Here is a 23,295-nt window from a genome sequence, read left to right as displayed (position 1 = left end):
TCGAAGCAGCTCTTACGATTATTACTGAAAAGATGCTAAATAACTAAGATTATCTTAAGATCTTTTAAAAATGAAATATCTAATTGCTTATTAACACATCCCACGCAATAACTCTTGATAATTGGAACTCTGAATAATGTAATACCTAAATGATATATCATAGATCTTAAGAACCTTTGTTAATATTTACCACTTAATATTTCCTAGTCATTGTCATTTAAATTGTTAGCCGGATTTCGTCGACAACTTAACTGACAGGTTCCCAAAATATATTATATACATATATGTATACAAAGTAATAAATTGTCAGTTGAAATGAAATGTTGTGAGCCTGTCTGTTGGTTTGTACGATGGATCTCTCTCTACCACTGAGTATCAACTCCTATAATATTTCTACAATAACGCTTGTAAATTTCGGCACTGTTTGTCTTCTCTGTAATCCATCCTTTGTATCTTTTGATGTAATGACTGTTTGTTGCCATAATAAAAAAAAATAAAAAAATAAAAAGTAAACTAATTGATATATTGAACCTCGTTCCGGGTCGTTCCTAGCGCAGAGTTGTCCATCGCGGTTCAACGCGGTAATGCAGCAAGCGTGATTGATAATTCAGTTTGGTTATACATACTTAGTCGGTATTGTATTGTTAATATTGTTATATCAGTTGTATTTAGTAAACCAAATTGGAATTAGTTCTTAAATTTAATGGAAATAATGGAATAAGTTGATTTGTTGAAAGAAGTATTGAATCGAAATTATTAGGGGAGGTTCAAACTAATTACGCACAAAAGTTGAAGTTTAATGGAATAATAAATATAACATGATTACAGCACACAGATATCAGATTCGAGTGTCAATTATCTTATCAAGATAATAAAATTAACAACAACAATGTTATTGAGTAGGGTCACATTTTATAAAGCCCATAAAGGTAGATATATGTTACGATTTCGCTGTTTGCCTCTTTTTCTAACAAATATACATATAGACTAGATGTTGAAAAAATAGGCAAACAGAGAAATTGTAACTTGTAGCTTTAAAAAAAACTACTCATGTGTCAATAGATATTTATGTTTTGTCGTGTTGGTGGCGTAGATATTTTTATTTTTCCGGTTTCCGGAATTCCGGCAAGCGAAATCAAGTTTGCCTTTTATTATTTCTGGTATTGCAGACCGGTGCAGGTGTGTTATTTCTAATTTTGTTTATAAACAATCAATACCACATACAGTCGCCATCAGATACATCGGAGCGGCCAAGGCGCTCACAAATATCTGAACACGTCTCTATTGTCAAGGCGTTAGAGTGCGTGTTCTGATATTGTGAACACCTCGGTCGCTCCGATATATCTGATGGCGACTGTACAACTGTCACGCTTTATGCATATACCTAAATATTCCTAGATAGTTTTGTTGATATTTTGGATATGGTATCACTTGTCCTTAAATAGCATTATGTAAGTAGTCATCATTAGACATATAAAAGGCATATTTTACGGGGTAAAGTATTATATTAATAGGGAGAAGTAGGTTGGACGCGTTGGACGTCAGAGAGTACCAATACGTTTTCCACTTGTTTACAATAGGATTCAAATGCGTAAATCTGCTTTGATTCGACGTAGACCGCCCAATATACATATTACACAGTTATTTAATGGAAATTCGGTCTACTCTCGCTAGGACATACGCGTTCTTTAGTAATAAGAGATTTTATATGTCGATTGTATCTTATTTTAAAAATGCTTGCAAACGAGCCAGGGCTTGATACCTACTTTGGACTCTTCGACTTGAAGTGACAAACATTCATTACATTTTATTCCGTGTGTGCGTCAATCAGTTGTGTGAAAATGGTTAATTCGTGTGGAATTATAGACATCTGAACAAAAGAAATGACTATTTCCCCAGCATGCGACATGAATAAAACTTAGGTAGGTAGCTATTACCTAGGTAACCTAGGTAAGACTTGTTGGTAATGACACTAATGACATGGCATTATGTGGAGAACACGTTTTTTCCCCGTGTGCTCTAAACCTGGATAATCGATGAATGTTTTACACGGGTATATTAGATATGTCCCACTTGTACAACATAAGTTACGTTTATGAGGGATAAAGGCCAAAACACATATAAAACAAATGCTACCCAATTTATTCCTCCAGGGGATTTCTATTAACAGACCTAAGCTTTCAAAACCTACCTACTTAAATTAGTATTTATTTCTCCTGGAGTTCCGCGACCAAAGGCCAGTCATATGTAAAGTACATACATCATAAATCTAGTTTACACTCATAAATAATAGCGTTGATATCGTAAGTGGATTATGGAATACCTAATACATACTTATAGAACGGGTCCTCATAGTACTGCAGTCCAACGACAACTATTTTCCTAACCATTTCCGATACACTTAGCACTGGTCACCGTGATATTCCCAAGACTTCACACAAACATTATTGTAACACTGACAATCCAAGAGGCATTATTGGCGCGAATGTAAACAGTTTCTCAAACGGAACGCACGTCTGTTCCCGAGAACCGCGAGGGGCGTACTGTTTTACGCAACGCATCAGAACGCCGCGGCATACCATTCGAATACTCTACCACGCCAACACAATACGCCAATATCAACGGTTCGACCATAACAATAAGAAATAGAATCGTTTCCAACGCTGTGTCGTCGATTGTACAAGGATCGCCTCGATTACGCTACTAGCCTAAACTCCACCACTGAACAACAACAGTAAACAAAGATTCGCGGCCCAAAGATTTCCCCGACCGACTTCACGGGTGTCGGAATTTACGTGAAAACTGGTTTCTATGGACGCACATAAAACACACTTGCGCAAACTGACGTAGGCACACGTGTACTTAACGAGGGAGCTTAACAACAAATTATACTTCATTGTCAAAAAAACAATTCCCGCCGTCGAGAAACTCGCCCACGTCACTCGAAATTGTGTTCAAAGGTTCAATGACGCGATTTCTTCATACGTGCGAGCATAGGACTCTAATATCTACACGAGCACTCGTAACATATTTGTATTCTTGGGATATCAACAGGTGTTCATATCGCTACCTTATGAGGAATGTGCCGCATTAGCGTTCCGCGCAAGGAATATTAAAGAGAAACAGTTATGCTCGTAAACAAAGTTGGCTCATATAAAAGTAGAACTAACACTTGTTTGTATTCAGTAGTGGCCATCTGTCCCATTACGAAGCGCATAGACAGACGTGATGACATAACGCTGAATTTGTAAACGCGTACCAACATTTGGGAGAAAGCGGACGACGACCCTGTAAATCTCTATCGCTAGTTAAACTATCAATTTCAGAAGAGCCATCTGGCACGGGCGGCGCGACCGCCTAGAGGCTTTCTCAACACGGACGCATATTCACCCAATCAAGAAAGTAGAGGAAGTGGAAGTGTTATGGCCACTTACTGAGCAAGCATTCCGACGCAGCGCGAGTGGGGAGCGAATTAACATCGGTTATTTTTGGAACATTATCGAGTAAGGGCCGGGGCATATGTGAAACACATGTGGCGTTGATGGAGTCGCAGCTCGGAAGAGCATTTATCGGATTCCGAACATGGCGGGCTAATGGGATCTAAGCACGTGGAAATGCAGACAGAGTGAAAACCGTTCTATTCATTCGCAAATAAGTCTCACGAATGGGAAGTGGGTAGGAATCGGATTTCTAACTGCCACACGTACTCGTCGTAGTTAGTCAGTTCGCAGTTACGTAAACACAGGTTAGGAACCTAGCTAGTAATGGAAATGGAATCGTTAATTGCGTGATTTGCCAGGGTCTTGCCCCTAAAGAAGCCCTTTAAGGAGTTCATTAAGATGAATAAAAAAACTTTACCAACCGATATCAATCAATTCAGTTAATTGCTAATATCATTACACATGCCAGGAACAATCGACCAATTATCGCTAGTATTAGGCGCCGACCTTACTTCATGGAGTTGAGCCAATAGACGGTTTTTATTGCCATTTCAATTAATGTTTAAAACCATACCAACGTCATCGTCTGCAAATTCAAGAGATATACTCTGGGAGCGATAAAGGCAAATTTATTTATAGCAAAGTGTGATCGGTCACCGTGACAGATCATTGGGCTCGGGCTCGGGCAATGGAGCCACTATCAATGGACACACAGTAGAACTCTGGTGTGGCCTTGCATGCCAGCCGATCATCTCTGCTCAAATTTGTTTATTAGATAATGGCAAGGAATCACGCATTCAGAAAATGAAATCATCACAAGCCAGGCGCGTGATTGAACTAGATCCAACGGCGTAGCGGATTTCTTACACCATGGATTTGACTTATACCATTCAATACTTTAACTTTATGTAATACGCCGAGGAAAGTGAAACATCAGCCAGCAAAGTTGCAGCAATATATGCCAATAAATAAATAAAACCAATTAACACGACCCATAAACAAAAAGTATGACGAAAATGCAACTCTTCAATAGAACCAATAAAATAATGTCAATTAACTGTGGGTATATTGATTTTGATTGGTTCATAGAGTCCAACGAATCCACGCAAACAAATATTCTGTTGAATGTTCTACTGATTATATTCAATTCTGAGCCACCTTTCCTAATAAGTAATAAGCGTAATGTCATTTGCCAACGGCACATGACGAAGACTCACATCTCACATTTGTAATGAAAATCAGCGATCCTTGGAAAACAAACAACTCATGCGTAAAAATCAGAAATAGAAAATCAATATAAGATACCAAACAAAAACAAACAACTCATGCGTAAAAATCAGAAATAGAAAATCAATATAAGATACCAAACAAACTTCTAAACAAAATGAGACAAATGCCCAAGGAAAGGAAACCTACAACAAGCGTTTACTAAATTTGACGGTAGTTTGAAGGAAAATTATTACAATATAGACACACACTCAAAATGGTCTCCAACCGAATTAAGCTACCTACAGCAATGCCTAATACTCCAATGGTTTTCGCAGAGCCTATCTAGGTAACGTGTGTCTTTAATCCGAATTCGATTTCATTGAACAAAAATGCAATTAATCCGTCAGTAAAAAAATCGGGCCACCAGACAAGCCGAGTTCTCAACAGGAATGACGTCAATAAGCCAAACAATGGTTGGATTGATTCGACTCTACGCCCGAGCGCATTGTTCTGGCCATTGGGTGATTGGAGAAAAGAACGCATGGCTTCTAACAACTGATTTCTTGGTCCGTAGAAATAATGAAAGATATAAACGTTTATGGTTGGCATTGTTCATTGATAACGAAACAAAGATTCATATAATACATGTGTATTTCGAAATATAGTACAATTTTTTGTTACTATTAAACAAGGTTGATGCCGAAGGTGTTTTTAAATGAAATTTCCTGAAATTCGTAAAGGCAAAGCATTGTCATAATTCATAGCATAGCTCTTACCGTTGGCACCTGAGCATTTTAGATTATCTAATCCACATGTATACCAAATGTATTTGTCAAATAACCGTATGAGTTAATGCATTATTAGTGACAACAGCAGCACCTTCAACATTTGTCAAATAAATGGATTCGAGAAAGAGAACATGTTAATGCTGTAACCGAGTTGTTTATCTTATCTTAATGTCGGTAAAGTTCCTAGTTACTGCTATGTTACGCTCCTCGGGGTGGTTAAGTAATTTCTTAAAAGCCTCTCATGATTGTGAACATTAAATTTAAGGTGTTACGTGCTTGCCAAATAGCGCGAAAGTGAACGCCCGCCGACCTTGCGGAGTTGCGATGTTCGCTACACTTTCTGTGCGAAATTTCACGTGTTCTGCCTCCAAAATGTATATTACGTAATTATTTAAGTAAATCCGAATGTTTTAACTACATAACGCAATTGTAGTTACCTACTATAACTCCACGATATCCAATTCTAAAGTTGACCGTGATGTAAATCACCATTAACATCTAAAATTATGTTCTGCATTCAAACAATACCAGCGTTCAGGCGCATTGTAATTCAGAATCCTTCATTAGAGAATGTTTAGCCAAAGACACTGTAGCCGCTGGTATTACAGCATTAGGCAAACCTTGACCCACTGGGAATTACTCTACTAACTTTGTACACGCGTATCGTTGAAGCAATGGTTTAACGGCGCAATAACTAATTAAAGTATCGCTTAGCATAACTATTAAATAAGCAAGCCACCTGGAACTTCAGATCGTAACATAGATTGAACAACAAGTGGATTTTAGGGACTCAGAATATTTAATAGAACCTTCGTATTCCAGGGCCAGAGGAAATAAACGAAGATGAAAAACACTTTCCTGTTTTATGGTTGAGTTCCGGACCCAGCGAAGTTTTATGAGAGAAAATAACTCTTATTAAGAAGGGTAAGATTATGTTGACTTTAATCTGCCCGATGAATTATCTTCTAAAGGAATCTAAACATAGACGGAGATTGGTGTTTTCTTTATGCCAACATTGCTGAGGAACACGTGCCTTCAGATTAGGTGCATATCGGTCGCCAAATAAGCCTCTATCGATATTTCTGAACGCTATGCCGTCACAATCCAATAACACAGAAGCCTATTCAACCAATTTGCAGTACCCTGGTTCCTTAACTGCTACGGCTTCTTCGTGCAGAGTATTCATTTATGTGACATATGCACATGCATTGTGAAGAATTAACACTTAATTCTGATATTAAATTACACTGAACTTATGCAGGCTACCACCGAACACTCTTTTTCGACTATTATAATTTCATGAAATCTCTAATGTTTAGGTACAAAATATAAAAAGGTAGATTTAAATATATAGAGTATTTTTTATAAAAAAAAAATAGAAATTGCTATATGGTCAATCTGCTTAAAGACACATATTACATATAACAAGTAAGTAAATAACCACACTGGCCACTACGAACTCTACCCACACGATTGTTAAGCCGAAGAAAGTTCAGTTAACTTTTAGTTAACTAAGTGACAGCGTGGTGACCTCAAGCAACCTCAATTTGGCAAACGACTGAATAAGTATACCGCTTATTATTTAATTGCACTTGAAAACAAATTTCACAAATGTTCTCTTTTTAGTCACTACATGAGACAAAAAGGCGACAAAATTAGAAAATATTTAAAATTAATGAGTTCTAATAAATAAATAAACTTGAATTAAATATCGTCATCAAGGATTGCTCGTTGTAATTGAAAAAGTCACATCAAAGACTTTTCATTTTCAAAAATAAAAGTACACACCACAAAATATTGATGATAACATGATATAGTTGTGATTTGTGAACTTGTGACAGTTATTTCATTGAAAGTAAAAATAGTGACACTAAATTACTAAAAGTAAATACATGTTTTAGTAAAATTTTTAGAAAACGCAATTGCGTCCCGTTCAATTAAATAAAATAACTGAGTGTGGTGTAGATGAAAACTATTAGTACCTGGCGGTCTAGCATAAGTTGCATTCTCGCGCGCGAGTCCATACGAGAACGCAACTCATGCTAGACCGCCTGGTCTAAATAATTATAAAAATCACGAAGTAACATTTTCCATACCACGCCTCGAATATTACACGAGTTGGCTTGACCGACCGACATATTCAAGTAGAATAATTCAGGGATATAAAATAAGCGTGTCGTTCAAGCGCCGACCTGAAAAAGGGCCTGGTGACCCGACACGCATATTGGCAAGGTGCGAAGTCGGTGGAGGGGGAAGTGGCGCTGATCGTCACAAACACAGGTAATCTTATAGAATGTCCGCCATTAGTACTAGCGGCAGCCGCTTGAACTAATTTTACTCCATAAGATTTAACGTAGAAAGTCCGCCAAAATGAGGGCAGCACCAGTCGTGCACCTAGCGAATAGATAAAACAACATGTCATCGCGGGTACTTAATAATTCAGAGAAAGTCGATGCTGGTGTCGGATGCAATTACGAATAAATCGATCCCTTTGGGACGAGAGTAACGTGAGAATGATCGCAGAGATGGATTATTCCCGATGCCAGTGCGTGTATAAATAGAAAGACAGGAAGAGTTCATATTGGATATGGGTACCTACTAATCATAGCAACGTCACCGAAATTAGTTTTATAAATGGTAAAAAGCTTCAAAAGAAACTGAACCGATTTCATCAGTCGTTACTTATCAAATCTCAAGTTATGTAAAACTGTCCCGCAAAATACAATTCTAATACTAACATTACTTTTAATGTTAATGTCTATTTAAGGTAACCACTTAAAGACCAAAAGTAAAAATTAGTTATTATTAGTGACCCGACCCAAATTACAATAATATTTACTCAATTTCCTTGGTATTCCTTGGTCGTAAGCAGAATTTCTCAATCTAGTTACCAATCTCTTACTTATTTCTAAACTAACACGTTTGAATCTTGCGAAGTATTTAACTAACTATATATCTCTATACCTGGTAATAAAAGATTGGATGTGGTAATTGAATACGTGAAAGTGAGATGAAGATGATGATTCTTAATATGTCATGTTACTTTTTTACAAAAAAAAAACATGACGATACCACATCGCATATGCAAGGTGCGGTTGTGTGTACAGCTGCCGGCGCGGCGCGAAACGCGGATTGGTTCGAATTGTAGTACATCGGGCCATCTGTCGATTGCGCGGGGAGATTGCACCAAATTTGCACACCGTTTTGAGCGTATCCAGGATTTGATTTTAAAAGAAATATAATAATAATTAGACTTGCTCAAGCCTTAGGATAAGAAAAATATATGCAGATAGGGGTGACCCTATCTGCATTCTGTGTGACCTTCCTTACCGTGAGTCAGGTCCTGACTCACGGTCAGGAAGGTCACACAGACAGCCAATGTCGACATCTTTAACATGTTTTTGCGTAATTAAAGTATCTTTAATTTGAAAGTTATTCCTAAAACTATACCAAAGTCAAACAAGGTTCTTTTAAAACAAGATCAATTAATTAAAGTAACCTTGGTAACGGCCTATAACGGGAGTTACTTAAAATTCTAATTAACTGAAATTCAATTACAAATGTTTTGTCAGGTGAGAGTATTGTATCTTTAGCCGTCCTAAGTGTTCTCAAGAGGAGACTACGTATTAAATTCAACAGACTTCTTGGATAACATGAAACCTCCCCAAGCACCTCTTGAATACTACAGGCAGGGTTTATGGCAGGTTTATTGCTTTTCCAGCAGAAATAAAATTAAACCATTAAAATAGATTGTTAATCCTTAATTCGTAAAAAAATATGATCAAACTTATATATCGTTAAGTTGTAATTGGCTATTCACTATTGCATAACAACGGCGACTTAAAATATGCGGCGGATACGCAACTCGTAGTTTGTAATACGTATGTGAATTTTTAATTATGTATTACGTTATCCAGCTCAGACCCAGTGACAACACCCTCATTTACTACATAGCCACTAACTAGCTTATTCTGTATGAATCCCCGAATTAGGATTGTTCAATCAGCCATAATTCCCGACCTAAAGCCCTTGTACCCTAAATCTATTCCGACCCAGTTATACCCGTGTAAGTAATGAACACTAACTTTTTTGTTTAGTTAGGTTTAGGCTACTAAGTAGGTACCTTCTGAACTAAAAAATAAATATTTAACTGAATGTGATTTAAATATTAGTGTTGTTCGACCAGAATAATGACTCTTGCTTGAATAACCATCGACAATGGATTAAATATTTTACGCAATGATAAAGAAACAATAGATCTTTGCCTCGTGGATGTGATAAGAGAAAAGTTTAACCGATACTACAAGTATGGCATAATCACGTGATTAAATACACAAATTGGGCAAAGATTTCAGATCAAATTAAAAATTTAGGATGCATTTAGGATGAAAACCTTTTTCCAAACTCAGGAAGTTTACAATGTCTTGGTCTGATTTGTAGTGGCATACATGAAATTGATATTGCAATATGTGTCGAGTGTCGACGCAGGATAGAGACAGTAGAGACAATGTGAAGTAAATTGGGTTATTTGTCCATGAAACCGACGAGTGAGCTCGCGACAAATTGGATTACGTCGATCGCCCGGGGAACTATTCAGAGCGCCTACCGCGAACCACGTTCGACGTGTTGCCTCTCTGTCGCACTTGTAAATTCGTACGTAAGTGTGACAGGGATGTAACACGTCGAACGTGGTTCGCGGTAGGCCCTCAGGCCCCGTAGACAACATGCCAATCGCTAACGCTACGTAGCGAACGAAACGCAACTGTCACTGTCACACTAATATGGAAGAGTGATAGAGAGACAAAGCGATTATAAAATAAATATTGGAAAAAAAGGAAGAAAAACATAATGACAAAACGAAGCTACACGTAGTTGTTATTCCACGGTCATTTCGAAACACCACGCATTTAGGGTTTCCGTCACCAATCATCAAAATAGACTGTCCCTTCACATAAAGTAATTTGTACGTTTATAGACCCTACTTCCTTTCCTTCCATTGCACGTAATAAAGGGCAATTATCACGAACTTCCTTCGGACACAATAGAATGTAAAATGCAAGCAGCATGACGGAGTGATTATAAATGACGTTCAGAGATACTACCATTCCTACTGCATCCGGAACTCATGACATGACGTCAGACGCTTTCTGTAAACAAATAGTCCTTTGACGAAGTTGTAGTAAATACAAACGGGCCCGATCTGAAGTTAGTTGAAGACAATTAAAGCAAGTTAGAACAATAGATTATACAGTTTACGAAAATTAGACCTTTGAACGAAAGCAAAACAAGACAAGACTCATTTTTGAACAAAGGATCTTTCCTTGAGGGGTTATCCCTAAATATTAATTAGTTGTGGGAATTGCTAATGGCTTTTCGTTATTTCATTGGATATAATAGATACGTACAAAAAAACCGGCCAAGTGCGAGTCAGACTCGCGCACGGAGGGTTCCGCACCATCAACAAAAAATAGAGCAAAACAAGCAAAAGAAACGGTCACCCATCCAAGTACTGACCCCGCCCGACGTTGCTTAACTTCGGTCAAAAATCATGTTTGTTGTATGGGAGCCCCACTTAAATCTTTATTTTATTATGTTTTTAGTATTTGTTGTTATAGCGGCAATAGAAATACATCATCTGTGAAAATTTCAACTGTCTAGCTATCACGGTTCGTGAGATACAGCCTGGTGACAGACGGACGGACGGACGGACGGACGGACAGCGGAGTCTTAGTAATAGGGTCCCGTTTTTACCCTTTGGGTACGGAACCCTAAAAATTACTAAATGACGGAACTATCTATTCTTCAATGCTATTTAGTAAAATAAACAAAAACGTATCTTATCAATAATGATTACCCATTTTCGAGGGAAGTCCTCAGAGAGGCTTGAACGTCGCTTGGAAATGAATCGACCCTAATGTTATTACATCAGTGACGCCCTTGCCCAAACACGTAAAGGAATGTCCATAAAAAAGCACTCAGTATTTGGACAAAGCATGCACACCAAACAAGAGAAATTATACGGAAGCTGAATTATACGAAATTCTAATAAAAACAAATGAAACTGACTTGGAATTATTGTTGACGGATAGCCGCGATTTGGCCTTCGGCATGTCTGTCGTTTTATGGAGTCATGGTTCCAAAGACAAACAAAGCTGACGAAGCGGAACAGTTGACTGATGACAGCAATTAAACGCTGTTTAAGCGATAGAAATCCCGCGAAAGCCCCAGTCTCTCTGACTGGGACAATAGGAGGAACTGCGACAATCACGGTTTCCGCCGGCCGCTGATGGTAGATTATGTACAGTAATTGTATCTTAATGGATGTTGCGATAGTGCCTTAAGTGCACTATAAATTATAATGGAGTTCATAATAAAATGAGTCTAATACGCTTGAATGGCTATTATAATCTTGCGATGGTCATGAGCACCTTGTCAATGTTAAAATAATCAAAAAAACATCCAGACATTAATAAGAGTTTGCGTATCTTTATCTCAAAGCTGAAACTGACGCAGTCATGAGATCATATAAATAAAAGCAACGTGTGATGTGATCGAAATGCTAAAAGCATGCCCGTCTGTTTTGATCTTTAAGGTCATCGGGGTTAAGTTCTTGTTTGTCCGCGTGTGACTCTTATATTATGAACTACGAATACGCATGAAAACATAATTCCCATGTAAGCTAATGCACAGGCGTGGGTGTCGGTGCACGAACACAATATAAATATTCTTCACTCGTGCAAAAATAGCCCTCGAACGCCACATAGAAATACAGGTAGAGCGGATTACAGTGTATTTTGCATTGAAAAAGCCAAACGAGGTCGCCCACATTACCAGTAGTGCGAGATCAGAACAGAAATCAATTCTATTGTTAACCTTGCCATTTGAGTGACGCAGGGTTATCAAATTCAAATTCAAAATATACTTTATTTATGTAGGCCTAGCAACAAGCACTATGAATAGTAATTAGTACGTGTACACGTATCGTGTGTACTGCCCTTGTTATTTCGGTTTACGGTTTTCAGTTCAGCCCACTAGCGTAAGCAGTTTGTCTACGCCCTCCGCCGTCCCCAAATGAAACCAATTCGCGCCGCCCGGCCATGTGCCTACTACAAGACAATTTACGGTATTAATAGAACACGAGTAAAACTTATTTTTAACGTACAATGGATGTCCCACGGCGAAAGCAGTGCCTCAAAGTTTCCCTAAAATACTGCTACAATTAAGACTACCATTCACCACCGGCGCGATCTAATTATTCTTTGAATATTTACGTTGAGATCGCCATTCTCGACGCGAGTTCCGCCGCCTTTCTTGTTTTAAATTGTCATTTTTGTGAAGTAATATTTTGGGTATTTTCTCATTAGGTACCTAGTCTTTATTTTTAGGTAGAACAGTCATGATACAGGTGGTGGGACTTGTGAGCATTTCAGCTTAGTGAAAGAAAAATTTAAGTAGAAAATGTTTGTACTGTTTCGCAAAATGCTTTACCTCAATGAGAAGGCATGAGAGCAATTTTGGGCAGCCATAGCCGCTGGCATTTCGGCCTTGTCAAACAAGGCGCGGCGAAACTAAACCTGGCTAACTCGCCAATTGCCAGTGTTGCCACTTCCGAATGCAAAGTAAGGTCGTAGGCTTATGCGTACATATGTAACTGAAAATTTGAAAGTAATACATATTATATTTATCGATTATCGATTCTTTTTAATGAAACTTGAAAACAACGGACGGATTCTAATCAATTGCGTTATTTGTAAAAAAAGTAAATAAAGCCTCTCTCTAGCGACAAAAAAAAGCATATCGTCATTTTAACACAATTATAATCCTAAACTTATTTTAAAAGATAAGAACTAAAAGAAAAATGCTGACAAATCAATCAACTCAGTAATAATTGTTTCGTGACAAAGCAGTAAAGTCAGCAATAGCTCATAACATAATTGGTCGCAAAAAAGTCCAAAAGAAAATTATTAAAAGGATGCGTCGCAGATTGTGAAAAATATCGGAGAGAAAAGCGTACTAGAAAGTCAGAAGTTGAAGCAGTGAACAAGTGATATAGCAACTCGAGATGGGCTTGGATATTCGAACTCCGAGTATTTTACAATGGCACCCGTGGACACCGGGTGTTGTTACGCGGCCTCTCGGCCTGGGGGTCACTGATTGATGGTTTCCGTCCATTGTGGCCCCTCTTATTCTCCCCGGAGACCAGGCGACGTATCTCAGTTTATATTTAATCTCAACAAATTGTTGTCGACATTTGACATGAATCAAGCTGGGATAATAGGGTCTTTACGGGCTGCCATAAATACGTTTTATAGGCGTAGGAAATTGTCCAATTTAACTACCAATTTGGGAAGTCGGTTGGCGTAATTAAATCAATAGACATCGAAACTGATACTATGACCTTTGTTACTTAGGCTTTGTGACAGGGTGTGCCCTGAAAGTTAAAACTGGGTGGGTGGGGCTGAATGTCCTCATTTTCTGGGTCACCAATGTCACTATACATAAAGAAAATGCTAGTCTACGCTCTGATCCAACAAAATTTTCATATTTAACGAATCAAACGAACGAACGTGTACGGAATATTAAAAAAATGGTTTCTTATTAGCCAAATTTGTACAAAAAAATTATGTCTCTTCTTTTTATTCTTAAGTATGGGTAGGGTACTGCAATACTGCCAATGTGTGACGCATACAACTTACAAGATTAGCACACATTTTGGAATATATAATATCATGATGAAATGAAGCACTAGTCTCTATAATAGAGCCCGATGATTTAACTAGTCAGAAAAGCTTGTTTACATAACACTTTATTAATACGATTTAAAGAGTATTTTTAAAACATTTAGTTCTGGATTTAGATATAGTTAGATTCAAAGACCCAATTGTTGCCTTCTTGATCTTCTAACAACGGGGATGTCCATGTAGCCAATAATAAATCTAAACTTAATACTTTTATTTTCCTTGTTTTGTTTTGAGACTCGTCATTTTATCCGTCGTATTTATGCTACATTTTCCTGCTAGTAGCCACCTACTGAAGGAAAGATACTTGTTTTACGTCATCCTGTGGTTTCTATATCAATTACCTGACGTCTGTGTCTGACAGCGCCAGCGCCAGAAGACACGACAACGTTGTTAGCTCGTTTACGACAGTAGCCATATAAAATGTACTATACAAGTAGGTATATAGGACCTTTATTCGGCATCGTGGGCGCGTGTGCGACCTCGATACCAATCCGTGGGAAGTCGCATTATGGTCTCGTCTCTCGTATGACTTTAAACTAGTCTCGATAAAGGCGTATACAGTTTTTGATCTTATGTCATTTGTAATAAGGTGAAAATGTGTATACATGTTTATGAGCTTCAGCAAAGCGATCTCACCGCATAATGGATCCGTTATGTGTCCTGAGACTGCTAATATGCCATCCGTTATGATGTCATTAGTCATTTTCAATAACTCTTTCAAAACCTATTGAGATTTTACTAATTACTGTAAGAGATGTATCAAAAGCTCTATCCTCTCTATCAAAGTATAAGCTAGTTCAGTAGAAAGTATCATAATGAGATATGAATGACACCAAGAGTAGACTCACCGAGATACGAGATATTTACTCGACTATTTTCCATAAAGACAGCTTTCGTACCTGAAACCAATAATAAATATCATAAAATTTAGCTAAATGTATAACGTTACTGTATTACAATGAAGTGTACCTAAAAATATGTGTTCATTCAGTCTTACAAAGAAGGAGCTACCCTGCTGAGAAAAGAGTATTCACGCTGTTATATCAATGTCGATAGACATAAATATTAATGAAACGATTTATTTGATATATATTTATGATCTGTAGTGGGTGCGCTACGCGTACACTCCCACTCCCTTGGTTTAGCCCTATATAAGCTTTTACATGACGTTATTCAAGACATTATAGATCGATACTCCAAGCAAGTTGTTTCATTCAACGTCCCACATCACATGGCGACCCTGCCAGGATTCGAACCTGGAATCTTCTGATAATAAATTAATGAAAAAGAAACTACGTACGTAAAATAACAAGCATGGACAATTTTTTTTTATTGTATTTCTTAATATATTTTTTTTAATTATTGATTTTTGAACTTTTACTTGATATAAAAATGATTTTTATAAGTATTATGGACTTTCTTTGTGTGAATTTAAAATTATTTTTTCGAATATAATTATCCTAAAGATAAGCGATACATATTATGTGAAAGTTTCGTTTCGTCATCAAGGCACGAATTTGTAATTAAGTGATTATATTATAAAAATTAAGCACTTATATGCATGCTTAAATTGTAATCATCATGTTTACGCGTTATAGAAATAGCTATTCCAGAGTAGCTTACATAAACATAAGATATTTGTTTTATTGATTTTACATAAGTACTTACCTAAAAAAAAATGTTTATATTGAGAATTTCAAAATTAGAAACTTTTTGTTTGTGTTACTTATCTTAATGTCTTATTTTAATTTTATTATCATATAAAATGACAACCATGAATTATTGAACCATAAATGTCACAGGTTAAATAAAAAAAAATAGATTATTGAGTGTAACATATTATATTACGGTAATCTATTTTTTTTTCTCAAGGAATGGAGATGTAGTGGGTGCGCTACGCGTACACTCACTCCCTTGGTTTAGCCCTATATAAGCTTTTACATGACGTTATTCAAGACATTATAGATCGATACTCCAAGCAAGTTGTTTCATTCAACGTCCCACATCAGTCACATCACAGATCTTGACTGTACAATAATGAGTCAGTCAATTATGTCAGTACTACTAACATTGCCCAGTAGACGAGTTTATCTTCGGAGTCCTGCCTTGACTCATTAAGTCCACTATGTATCAACTATTTTTAAAGGTGTTTTGATTCATTGTGAACGTGAGTCACTATGAATCGGAAACCGACAGACTTTGGTCTTTGGTTATAAGCATGCATCGATAGAGTAACATAACATGGCATTGTTATAATAATAGTAGACTGTCTTAACCGGCGACATCAAAAAACCTTTACAGAACCTATTAGTTAATGAGCATTAACTACATGTATATGCTATAGAAATTGTGGGTGGTCCGAGCGTTTCGCTTAAATATCTTCAGTTGTCTTGGTTTTGTCTTTCGGTTTTTCCTTTTATGATATCTCTTATAAATGTTTGATTTCATCTACAACCCAGTAAACGTACTAGTGCTCGACATGCTAATGCCCACCCTGCTGTCACCTCTATTGACAATGACTTAAGTTTCAAGATCACATGTACTGGGACCGCGTCGAGCACCAGTACGTTTACTACCCAGCACAGCAAAATCACGACACGAAGTTAGGCCTTGTAAAACCAGCTATGGAATAACTATCCCACATTAGAAGCCCACTTCCCACATAACTTTTATCTAGTTGCCTTCAATCCCACGTCAATAACATTAACCGCGTTTAACCATCTTCCTCGTGGTCGTGAAATTCTGTTAGAAGGCAAGAGGCGATAAATTATATGACCTTTGCAAAAACATCAAAGATCATCAGGTACCTTCATAACGCGATACAAATATAAAATGCAATCATCTTTTTATATCTGTCATAATCGTAAGTTAACCTCAGCTTGATACAGTTTAATTTTATAATTTTTATATGACACTTTCCATAACCAAACCAACTAAAGGTTTATAGCGATTATACCTCACCTCAGTAACACGTATAAAAGAGATAAGGCATTATTATTTATGGTGGAACAGTGAAACTCACAGTAGGTCTCATCCTTTCTTTGGGCAGTCGTGTAAAAAAAAGTAAACAGTGTCGCTTCGAGCTCCTAGGAGCCAAGATGCCAAGCCCCACAAAGACTTATAAAACTAATAACATCCCTCCTCTAATCCAGTCAGGGATTAAGAATTAAATATATCATCCAATCACGTTTATATACGCGTGCTATAACAGCACGGTAAGTGTCACGACAGACGCGAATGCTTCATATTCATATGTGCGCCGTGCCACGGTCGCCACGGACACCGCGGGCCGAGTGCACACGCACTGGCCGTGTATTTTCATTGGCTGCAAGTATACCTAACTAGTTTTTCGGCTGACCAGTGTAATGTGATCTCGATACCAGTAATAACAACTATGCGATTAGGCTTTTGTGTTGGTTCGCCAGAGCGATTAAAGCGATTGGAATGATGCTGGTTTACCCATCAACCGAGACAAAACTAGCGTTATCTTTTTCCGGCTGCATGTTGTTGTTTTGTTACATCATCAAGTTTGTTCAAATATCAGTTTAACTATTTCGACGAATTTAGGTGCCACCTGTACTTATCATGTGCTCTGAAATGAGACATCTGACTTCTGGCCTTGACATTTTATTTCAGTCACGATTAAGATATAATATTTAACGTTCCTGTGTTACATTACATTATAGGTCGATAGTTATCTAATCGTCGCACGACTATCCACACGTCATAGGAAAAACGTACATGATTAATTTATTTATGGTGCAAAATATGTTTTTCGCGTGCCTTTATGCGTGAAACAATACCACAAAATACAATAGTAAATACGAAAATACATTTGTATTTTCCGGTTTAATTTTACTGCCAAAGGCATCAAAGTACCTACTTGTTCAAAATTTTATATTTACATTTACACTATAATGCGGTTTTACGTGGGCTGGCCTCAACACTAAAGTTTAACATGCGTAAACAGAATTTGTCATAATTCTATGAATTAAAGCTAACAATCTTATAAATGAGGTCAATCACTTGTTTATGATAATAATAACGACAGCAGCAATCACTCTAGAGGCGCATGGGGAATAAAGTTCAAGTTCCGAACAACCAAATAGAGTAAGTGGCAACTAAACACAGATTTCTAGTCAAATTATGGATAAAATGTAGTCTCCACATAATAGGATTTAGGATGACTAGGGAAAATTACAACTTTTACAAGGTATTAGCCGCTTCAAACTGTCTAAAAATTACACATCGCGTTAAGGGCACTCAGGAAAACGTGACAAACGATGGGAAAGAAAGATTTAAACACCTCGTTTAATTTGACTAAAGTTACAAAGCTAACCAAACGAGCTTAACGACCGGAACTAATCGCTTTTCCTGGGATTTCAATTGAATGTGTAAATAAGGCTGTAGCACCGACAAGCACCATTAGGTATTCTATAGGCGAGCACGGATCAGCTTAAATTGCGGTCAGCATACAAGCCTGCTGTTTAATGGGCGTTGTTTTACAGGGATACCAATATACATACGCTCTTTGTTGTATTTGTGATGCACACTGGCGTGCATTCCTCGCATGCTTCGCTCGATGGTCCACCCGTTAAAGGGTCAACAATTAACTGTAATTGAGGCAGCTTATACTCGGACTCAGACGATTCTATCTTTAATCGCTAACTCGAATTGACTCATTTTGTTGGGAGAAAATATTAGTCACGCTAAATTGGGTGAGTGTTATTGGTCTGGTTTCAAAAGAAAATGACTGTTTTATGTCGAGTAGTCACAGGGCGGTTAATTTTGTTGCTATAAATATAGGCGATGTTCTGGATCATTTTCCATTTAGACTCATCCTTGTCTACGTCCCACAGTCCAGCTTGCCAATTACACATCACAACATTATTTGGACTGAGTTATAATAGTCCTGTCCAGTCCTGTGTAGGAGAAACACTTTTTACCATAAGTAGTCAGTTTCACGAAAATGTACATACAAACAAACAATAGGTACCTGCAGCAGTACATGCAGTTTCCAGTCTAGGTTCGATAAGTTGGTTGTCCGCTTCACTAAATTAATTGTACAAAAACATGTCAAAAAAATAAACGTGGGAATGGCTACCTTTATTTAAAGAATCCATCGAAGTAGGTACCTAATCTATAATTAAATTTCACGTTAAATCTCGCCAAACTCGGAAACGTCTAGTCCGATATTAGTCTAAAAACAAATGATCACAAATTGCAACCTGGCGAAACCATTACTCACCATCCGCGAACAATAAACTCGATGAGCACGAGAAAAACGCGAATCGCCTCGAATCGACAATGACAAATGTCGACAACATTGTAGCGTCACTTCCGGATCTACGAGCAGCTTCCGGCGAGGTAAATGGACAGTCAATAGCTCTCTCGGCAAGAAGGTCAACAGAAAATAACTGAAGAGCCGTCACGAGGATACCCACTTATCGTCAGCTAAAATCGCAAACCTCGTAACTCCATTTCAAAGACATTAGGCTACTTTAGCTAACAATACCTAAAGTTTCAAACCTCTTTTAACTACTTTTGGAGGAGATAAGAGGTTGGCGACTTTATAGGCGACGTTATTCGACATCGGCTTGTGTTTAAATAATCGGTCGCACAGAAGAGGCGGAAATTCGGAAATCGTTACGAAACGAATTGCCACACTCGATAATCGTATGTACATATTGACATAGACGATTGGTGGCAATACCCTTGTTGTAATCATATGAACTGTTTGCCCAATTTTATCTAATGAAAGGAAAAGGAGGATGGGAGGATGAGAGGTCCTTAAGTGTAGACTGTAGACGGGTCACTTAGTGATTGTATGGAAACTATAGAAAGCGCTCCCTTCCCTTTCTCTTGATGTGTTATTGTCGTTTTATGTTGTATGACCATAAAACATAAAACGACATTTATTACAGAATGTCAATTGTCAAATATGTCAGAATATGTACCTACAGAATATAATATGTCCCACTTCAATTTAAAAAAAGCGGCCAAGTGCGAGTCGGACTCGCCCATGAAGGGTTCCGTATTTAGGCGATTTATGACGTATAAAAAAAAACTACTTACTAGATCTCGTTCAAACCAATTTTCGGTGGAAGTTTACATACAATGTACATCATATATTTTTTTTAGTTTTATCATTCTCTTATTTTAGAAGTTACAGGGGGGGGGACACACATTTTACCACTTTGGAAGTGTCTCTCGCGCAAACTATTCAGTTTAGAAAAAAATTATATTAGAAACCTCAATATCATTTTTGAAGACCTATCCTCCAAAATCCAAAAAACTTTTTTTCATCAAACCCATACGTGTGGGGTATCTATCCCCACACGTATGGGTTTGATGAAAAAAAGTTTTTTGAGTTTCAGTTCAAAGTATGGGGAACCCCAAAAATTTATTGCTTTTTTTCTATTTTTGTGTGAAAATCTTAATGCGGTTCACAGAATACATCTACTTACCAAGTTTCAACAGTATAGTTCTTATAGTTTCGGAGAAAAGTGGCTGTGACATACGGACGGACAGACAGACGGACAGACAGACAGACATGACGAATCTATAAGGGTTCCGTTTTTTGCCATTTGGCTACGGAACCCTAAAAAACACCATTTATCTACTTTCTTTTTAAGGTAACTCGTCGTCAATCGTAGATTTGCGTTAAATAATTTTAATCAATTTGTCTAGGCACATTTACATAGAAAGTTTTATTTCCCAAGGCCAATTTACATTTGATGGATTCTAAAAAATTAAATTAATTATATTATGTTTGAGATTATGTCACGCAAACGATACTGCATCTGTGTATACAATAAAGTGTCGTCTTCCGCGCTAACTGTTCTAATCGGACAAATTGTAACTTAATCAGCACCGAATCAAATGAAGATTAGGCTTAATTAGGTGTAATACGATTCTCGTTTGTTGGATATGTTTGGCAAAGGACCAAGCGGTCCCAGGACTCAAAGGGAAGTTTAATTGAATTGAATTATAGAACTCGGTGCTCAAAGGGGCGATTAGGGGGTTTTAGTCACACTGCGATTAGTGGCACTTATTGACACTATTTTCAATTCCAGATCGGGAAATTTATTGTTTAAGTTATATATCTGTTTAAAAGTTAGTTCATAGTGTTCATACATGTTATTGCACAAATAAAAAAATACAAATGGCGTACTTATTTTGGCTACATATCATGATATTTCTTTAATCAATATTTTCAACCATATCAACTATTCATAATTACGCTTTATTTACGCTTAAGGCTTCGGCACACAGGCGCGTATTCCGGGCGCGGCGTGAGCGTTTTGTATGTAAAAGCGGCGCGCCCCGCTCACGCCGCGCCCTGAAACGCGCCTGTGTGACGAAGGCTTTAGTAACCCAAACAAACACACAATATATTCGGGTTACCTACACACAAACTTTACAGTCGGGTAATTAACCCTTTAATACCTACACGTGTGATAGATATAGGTATTCCCTTTTCTGGTGGTAGATTATTTATTCTGTGGTAGAGTGGTTTTGTAGGACCCTAAAAATAGGGTCGGCAACGAGCATATACCACAAGGCATGGGATAAGTTTATTTTCGATAATGGCCGCATTACCTATTTAAAGATGCAAGCTTTAAGTAGTCGAGCTTTTTTAAAAATACACAATCGATTTTCATGACAATACTCCAATGACTGAACAAACATACTTACTAACAATAAAGCTGCCTTGGACTGTCTACTGGACAGAAGGCCACAAACAAATCATTTTAGATTAGATTCATTGAATGATACACCGATATTGTTTCAATAGACTTTATTAGAAGGCCTTCCTGTGGATATTGGACAACGTTCGCTTATTACCTACGTTTTTTATTAGTTAATATTTTCTACGGAAAACCTTAAAGTAGTTCTTCAAACAAAAAATATTGTTCTGTGGCAATGATCATAGACACTTGATATTAGATACATATAAGGTAAGTATTATCCAATGTTTCTTTTACCAGCTAGAAAACTAACGAAAAAACCTGTTATTTTTATTCATAACTCTGAATACACAATGGCTGTCACATCAGAAACGATGGAGGTTTAAATGCATGAAGCGCCTACTCAATAACGTTTAAAGTAATTAGCACTTTGTTAAATAAAGGTAAAAAAACGCATTACTCATCCGGCAATGAACGTTGACAGCAATTTAGCCTTAACCTTGATGCGAAAATGTCAAAAATAAACTGGTTATTGCAGACAAAAAGAAGGAAACATTGTCGCACCTATAATTAAGTACTTACAAAAACAGATGAATTATTGTGAGCATGAATTTTGCGATGACGAGCGGTCATCGTGTCATCAATTAGTCAACCTTGTAAACGACCAAGGGCATTTTTCATGAAAGCTTAAAAAGAGTTAACAACGGACTTCCGCTTATATTATTTACAAGTTATAATGTAAGTAACAGCTTTACAATGATCAGACCCCTCAGAACTTGTTTTAATAGTTATTATATTACCTCTATACTGTACGGTTACCATCAGTTTAGCACTGACATAAACGCCGAACGTAATACGAGAACGTAATTTACTTTCTATACATCTCGCTCGTACTCGCATATAAGTGCAAACGAGATGTATAGAGAGTAAATTACGTTCTCGATAGCGTATATGTCAGTTTTGACACTGTCAGTGACTCATGGTACGGGCTCTGAATCCTAAAGCCTATTATGCTTAATCTAAGATCGTGATTCATTTAGGAGGCTTTCATTAAAATCTAAGTTCGTAGATTGTGTATTGCTCTTGCGGTAGATATACTCGTATAAAGCCTAAGATACAATCTTCTAATTTCTATGTTCGCAGTGCACCTGTGACGTATACTAGGAGTTAATACTACCTACCTAATCGTCCAAATCGATCTTCAATTTATGAAGGACGTATTAATTAAGCGTGTTTGCACCGATTCGTTGTAGTAGCTGTGTCCACTTGAAGATATGAAGTGCAATAAATGACACCAAAATGTTTGCAACAGCTGCCTCCATTCGATTACAATCAATACAATTTTCAGTTCCACATTGAAAAAATGAAAAAAAAAATGAAAAAATGAAAAATATCTTTATTATCTATTTACAGACATTATAATTTC

At 37.3% G+C, this 23,295-nt stretch overlaps 1 protein-coding gene across 2 annotated transcripts in view; it reads right to left on the bottom strand.

Annotated features, from left to right (window-relative positions):
• Window positions 1–23,295, bottom strand: part of LOC134649545 (phosphatidylinositol 4-kinase beta) — a 62,632-nt gene that overhangs the window by 33,102 nt on the left and 6,235 nt on the right. Inside the window, exon 1 of one of the 2 annotated variants that reach the window (XM_063504314.1) lies at window positions 2,335–2,599. The exons of the other annotated variant lie outside the window; for it this stretch is intronic. Coding sequence (XP_063360384.1) covers window positions 2,335–2,390 — 56 coding nt within the window. The 5' untranslated portion in view covers window positions 2,391–2,599. Of the gene's footprint in view, window positions 1–2,334; window positions 2,600–23,295 lie in introns of those variants that run through there. 2 annotated transcript variants of the gene reach the window in all.

This window comes from Cydia amplana, chromosome 7 (genome assembly GCF_948474715.1).
Source record: "Cydia amplana chromosome 7, ilCydAmpl1.1, whole genome shotgun sequence".
Taxonomy (NCBI): Eukaryota; Metazoa; Arthropoda; class Insecta; order Lepidoptera; family Tortricidae; genus Cydia; species Cydia amplana.
This window is presented reverse-complemented; position numbering and strand designations above follow the sequence as displayed.